Source organism: Cavia porcellus, unplaced genomic scaffold (genome assembly GCF_034190915.1).
Source record: "Cavia porcellus strain 051 isolate PalLab524CR breed Dunkin Hartley unplaced genomic scaffold, mCavPor4.1 scaffold_34, whole genome shotgun sequence".
In the NCBI taxonomy this organism is placed as follows: Eukaryota; Metazoa; Chordata; class Mammalia; order Rodentia; family Caviidae; genus Cavia; species Cavia porcellus.
The window spans coordinates 10185846-10192202 of record NW_026947517.1 but is presented as its reverse complement, the minus strand read 5'-3'; the positions used below and the strand labels follow the sequence as shown (position 1 = coordinate 10192202).

General features: G+C 47.9%; 1 protein-coding gene across 1 annotated transcript in view; it reads right to left on the bottom strand.

Moving 5' to 3' along the window:
• Window positions 1-2025: 2025 nt before the first annotated feature.
• LOC134474672 (zinc finger protein 345-like) overlaps window positions 2026-6357 on the bottom strand; it is a 52884-nt gene continuing 48552 nt past the window's right edge. Inside the window, exons 5-6 of the mRNA XM_063243178.1 lie at window positions 5902-5952; window positions 2026-2372 (exon numbers count right to left, since the gene is read on the bottom strand). Of these exons, the coding sequence (XP_063099248.1) occupies window positions 5948-5952 (5 nt within the window). The 3' untranslated portion in view covers window positions 2026-2372; window positions 5902-5947. The remainder of the gene's footprint in view (window positions 2373-5901; window positions 5953-6357) is intronic.

Genomic DNA, 6357 nt, shown 5'->3' with positions numbered 1-6357 from the left:
AAGGCCTCCCTTACAAGAGGTTACAGACCATGTAGGAGGAGTTCTACAGAGACCAAGAGAACTGGGCAGCAGATCTTTGCTGACCTAGACACTGCAGAAAGGCGGGATAGACATCGATGACTCCTCACTTCTCAGATATTCATGGAGCACCAGCCCTGAGCCCTTGAGTGCAAAGACATGGCAGATATCAGCCTTTGCCTTTGCTGAGCTGACCTGCAGTGGGGAAGGGCAGGGAGAAACTGTGTCATGCTTCCCTAAAGAAGAGAGTGGTGGCATACCACTAAGCAAGGACTGCCTCCCACAGAGCATTCTGTCAGACTCTCAGTGATGCCAAGGCCCACACTACCACACTGTAGTTGGGAGAGGGTGGGAGTGGACACTGAACTTGCTGGGCTAGAGACCCATGTGCCTCTCCCTAAGGTAACATGTGTAGGTAGTGTTAGAAGAGAGGCCAGACCTCTCGCTTTGCCACCTCCCTGTTTGCTCCAGGTCTGAATCTCCTGTCCTTGACTCCTCACTGGAGCTGATCTCCAAGGTGGATCCCAAGGCCAAGCTTCTCATGGACCATCTGGAACCTCCTAAAGCCCTGGAGCCTAAGTCACAGGGTAAGGAGCCCTGGAATGTGGATTGTGGCTTTGAGAGGAGGAATGTGCTAGGGAACTCAGCAATGTGTCCAGATGATGGGAGACCCAGGAACATGAGCCCCTCAGCAGTCATTTTGGGGATGCAATCTGGAAGGCTTTACTGGTGCTGTGTTCATGCACACAGCTGCCTCTGACAGGCAGTGGGAAGGCTTGGCCCTGGAAATCCAGTGATGTTTTCTTCTCCTGCAACTGCAGAGGCAATTCCAGTGCATGCTGAATTTGCACCCGCAGAGCTCATGCCAGCATCACCTGCAGCTCCCTCACCAGCTCTGGCCCCACAGCAAGAGCAGGCACATGTTTTCCTTTCTCCACCACCTGCAGAGCTGGATCTCCTGGTGGCTCCCCAGCAGGAGTCATTTCTTGACCTCTACCTGCAGGCAGCTCTTGACCCCCACCTGCCATTCCCCTCTCTTCCAGATTTACTTATCATTCTATTTATTATTATTCTATTCTGGGCTGCCAGTGATAGAATCATTGTAAATGAAATTTAAGAGTTTATTCTTGTTTCAGTTGATGAGTTTGGTAGGATTTAGTGCATTCTCCATATTGTGAAACCTTCACCAGTGTCCTCTTCCAGAACATTTTCATCAACTCACTACACAAATATATTTTCTTTTATTTTCCTTCCTACTATATCCTGGCCACCACTCATCCAATGTCCTTGTAATTTACCTGTCCTACCTTTTCCACATCACAGCAGTTATGTTTCTCCCCTGCCTTACCCTGCTGTAAGTAACTGTTTAATATCGCCTTGTCTGAGAAGGGAAAACCCAGACAGACTTCATCAATTTGTCATTCATGTATTCATGGACACTTGGCAGGGCCTAGAAAAAGAATTCAGGAATTTTTTTGTAGTTCTTAGGATTCTTTGTTTTCTTAATTACGTTCCTGGCTTTATAGACATATACACGTCAAAACTGCTCCACGTTTAATTACATGTAGTTCATTTCATGTCTATTTCATAGGAAGGAGACTAACACATTTTCTTTGGTTACAGAGTAGCACCATGGTAGTGTCACAACCATGTTTATACTTTAGATATTTCCAATGAAAAATTATTAATTTTAATTTATGAATGCTTAACAGAAAAATATCACAAAAGTAAAGTATTGTAGTTGTAATGCAACCATTAAAATGTGAGGCACTGTGTGTTCCAAGGAAAGTCTACAACCCAGTATAGAAAGTGCAGTGTCACAGGCAACATGTCCATTGAATTCCCCTGTGGTTTATTTCCATGTAATGTCATGAATATGGTGGCCTTTGTCCTCTTCTCTGGACAGAGTAAATTTGCATAAAGTCTGGCTCAGCATGTCACCACCTATAAGTTTCAGTTCTTACCCAGTAGTTCAGTCAAAGAGCAAGACACATGAACACAGCCCAATTAAGAATAATGAGGCCTTGTTTACATAAGAAAAGAAACATAATGATCAAGGAGACAAATGAGTGGGAGAAATGAGCACTGGGAAACAGCAGTGGCATCAGGTCCCAGGTAGTAAAAGCCAGCCCAGAACTTGAATCCACCAGTCTCCTGGCCAGGCTGTGGTAGATGGTGGGGAGACAAGAGCTCTACAAGACTCCTCAGAGGCTGGGGTGCAGTCTTCAATCACAGATCTGCTGTGTCATGGTGTAAAGCCATGTAGCCTTCTTAGAGGCCAGCTGATTGGTTGCTCCATGCTATGAATGCTCCAGGCTGAAGTTATCCCCCCAAGTCCTGGCTGTCACTGAGGCCTGCGAAGCAGGAGAGGTTAGGTCACTGATTCAGCAGCCACTGGATTTCCCACAAAGAAAAAGCTGAGCACGTGGATGCCCCAGTGTGAGCTAAGGTGTGGCTCTTGAATTTGATGGATGATAGAAAGGTTTCCGGTGGTCTTTGAACCAAGTGGGAATATAAAGTGTCACAGGCTTGGGGCAAGGCATCAGTGACATTGAGTGGTGAGTTCTAAGTCCAGGCCTTGCCCTGCCCAATGGACTGCATGTGACAATGGTAATGTGAGGTAACCTGAAGATGATGGCCTTAGTACGGACAGTATTAAATTACAGGCAGGTATGGATGGGGACAATGCCCAGGTGAAGAGAGCCCTATGTGACACTCTAGTGCCTCACCACCAAGCATGCTAGAATCTCCACAGTAAAGGACTACCTGTGTTATTCCACTCCCGATGGACATTTGAGAACCAGTTCCCAGAGAGGGACAATGCCAGGTCCAAGGAACAGGACATGGGCAGAGTGAAGAGAATAGGGGAGAAGTCCAAAGGAGAAATACCTCCTAGCACAGGACCCAGCTGACTCCCAAAGGCATTAGAAAAGCAGCCCCCAAGATCCTGGGACCTGAGCCTAAACATGTGGGACTGATTTCAAGCAGCATCCCAATAGATACACACATATGTGTGCACACAAACACATACACACACACACACACACACACACACACGAACACACAGTGATTTCATGGAACCGAATCGGTGTCTCAGAGGAAAAGTGATTTGATTCATTCAATCTACATGCCTCAAATTCTCACCCTATTCCTGGGCTGAACAAGGCTGGCACCAACACAGAAAAGGACAATATGTCAATGGCCACCCAGAAGATGGAAGGCTGGAGGAGAGGGACAAACAACTGCAGAATGTAGTGGAAGAGAAGACCCAGGGCTATATCCCAATAAAGCAAGGGCACACAGAGGCCCAGGTCACTACATGGGGGCATCTGAACAGCCTCACTGAGATGGAACTGATGCCTGAACCTGAGACATGCAGGCCCTAATGCTGTACAGAGTTGAGTCTGTGTGGCAGAAGACAGAGGACCAACCATTTAGAGATTCAAAGTGAAAATTTTTTAGTCAAAAAAGAGATGAGAAGAGAAAACAGAGGGCCTGGTGAGAATAAGGGAGGGGAGGAGTGGGGGAGGGGCAGGGGTGGGGGCAGAACCTCACAACTGATATAGCGCATCAGTGACCACTGATGAATGCGTGACTGCAAACTTAGGTACAACAGGTAAACTTCAGTTCTCTCAGATTCTATGGGTTAGGAATTCAGGAGGTGCTGCTGGAGGACCCACCATAGTTTCTCCTGATCAGGCTGCAGGATCAGTGGAAGCACATCTGTGGCAGAATCTTTTCTCAGGCTCTCTCTCTTGCTAATAGGCAGGAACAATGTTAGGATGGAGGTCTGATGTCTGCTCTGTCTCTTACCCTTTTTTTCTGCAAAGAGTCAGCCTCTCCTCAGGGAAGATGCAGAGGCAGAGATATAGAGAGGAAGAAAAAACAAAAGAGAGAGAAAGTAAGGAAGAACAGAGGAGGGAGAGATCAGAGGCTGGTCACACAGGCATTTTATGTGTGAAGCTTGATAGTCACATCCCATCACGTCTGCCATGTTCTGTTATTAAGAACAAGTAAGGAATTGGGGAGAGAGCTCAGGATAGAGGACTTGCCTACCATGTGTGAGGACCTGAGCTCAATTTCAGCCTGGCTAATACAAACCTGAACAAATTTCACTACCTGTGACCCATGGTCAAGGAATGGGCTACTGGGGAGGGGGCCATCAGAGGGTGAGCTCTCAGCAGTTAAGCACGCTGGCCATGGGTGTAGTGACTCACACAGGTGTGAATGTAGGCACAGTGCTGGTAGATTTCTGGGTGCATCTGCATCCATACTGCTTGCCTAGCCTGTGTGAGGTCCTGACTTGAGGCCACAGAACCAATACATAGAAGAAACTGAGATGCTTAGGGAATAAAATGATGGCTGATCTGATGAACTTCTGCTCCCTCATGATAACACCAGGCAAACATGTCCAGGAGGTGAGTGTCATTTACACCACCACACAGAAGGATCTAGGCCTGTGTGCAATGTGTTCACCTCCCTCCCAACCTTTCATCGATTTCACCTCTAATTCTGTACACTGTGTACACATGACATCAGCCCACAAATTTAAAAGTGTCATCTCTCACCTATGATGATGTCCCTAGGAAGCAGATGCCAATATGACCACCATAGCTCAGGGGGACACACTGGAAAGGACCTGAGAGGCATGGTGTCTTTTCTAAGTTGACAAGGGAAGTAGGAAGGAGGAGTTGGGTCTAAAACTAGGTCTGCTTAGACCGGGGGCCCTGGCTTCATTGCAGTTTTTCATTTCCTGTGTGGAAGCTTTGCCTCCTGCCAAGGATCCATCACTTGGGTGGAGCAGTTGTCTTCACTCTGAAGGACACTGGGCAGTCATTCCATGTGCTTCCATGGTATCCAGAGCAAGAATCTCTGGGGCATTCCACATGATCCAGTTCCACACAGACATCATGGAGGGAGCTGGTGGGTGCCTTAAATCATCAGTGTACCAGGCATTGACCATGATGCAATGACCAGAGCAGATACAAACACTGGTCTCTTGTGCTTCCATGTTATAAGGGCCACACAGTCACCCTGGAGAGCAGACCAGGTACTACCCATATTACGGTGAATGTGCCTAACTTCCTGGCCTCTGTACACAGGGACATAAATAGGGGAAAAGGAGACTCACAAAGGCTCACACAATGGGGTTATGCATCAGTATATGAACTGAAGGTGGAGGAAAGGCAGGCAGGATGCACTCCCACTGTCCACTCACTTCTCAGATAGTTATAGAGCAGCACCCTGTGGAGCACCCATGATTAGAGTAACACTACAGACTCCACTGGCTTTCTCACAGAGGCAACATGCCACAAAGGTGGAAAAGGGAGATACATTTCAGGCTTCCTGAAGAGTGGAGGACAGGTGGTCACATCACTGTCCAAGGACCTCTGACAGCAAGTGAGGGCTGATTATGGTTAGCACACAGGATACCCTGGGAGGGCCATTTGGGAGGGAGGCCAGACCTGTAGTGCTGCTTACACCTGTCCTCCTCAGGATCAGAGTTTCTCTTCTTGGCTCCTGGCAGGTGCTGCTGAGGAAGGTGGTACAATCAGCCCAATCTAAATTGATTGAGTTGGGCCAAGCCTAGTTCACTGAAAATGAGAACTACAGTGAGAAGCAATTGGCCTGGGTCTGTTGGTTTCTGAGGAGGACACGGGGCCCTTTAGAGAGAGAAAGACTCTCAGACATGGGGCCTCCTGCAACACAGAGGCCTGCAGAAGTGAGTGGGGTGAGGGAGAATGGGAAGTTTTCCTGGGGTGCATTTGTGCACAGAGCTGTCCCTGACAGGCCCTGGGAGGTTTGGGGCCTGCAAGGAGCAAGGACAGTTGGTGATTTTTCTAAAGCAGGGCTGGTACTGGACTGAGCTCAAGGTCTACTTACAGATCTTGTGCCAGCTCCACCTCCAATGACCTCACCAGCTCTGGGATCAACCTGAAAATAAAGGGCAGATAACTGGTCTGGTGGAATTCCAAGGCAGGTCTGTCGCTGGCTCCATGGCAGGTGTCCTGAGCTCCACTCAGGGCTCCAGTCCTGCAAAGCACCTGCCCTTTGCTTCCCCTTCCCTTTACCTCTTCTATTTCTCTCAGTTTTCCTTTCTACTCTTCAGTCTACAGTTTTTTGAAACATTAAATTCTAAGATAATTTTAAGTTAAGATTTCATTAGTTTCCACATGTTCAGTTGAGTCACAGGTAAGCACATCATCAATTGGTACAATCTTCACATCTGTCAAGTCCCAGCTTTCTGCTCCGTGTTGGACCCATCCATACCCCTGTTCTCTCCTGCTAGTCCCCAGCCAGTGCTGACCTTTCTCTCACTGTGATTTACTACCCTGGGTC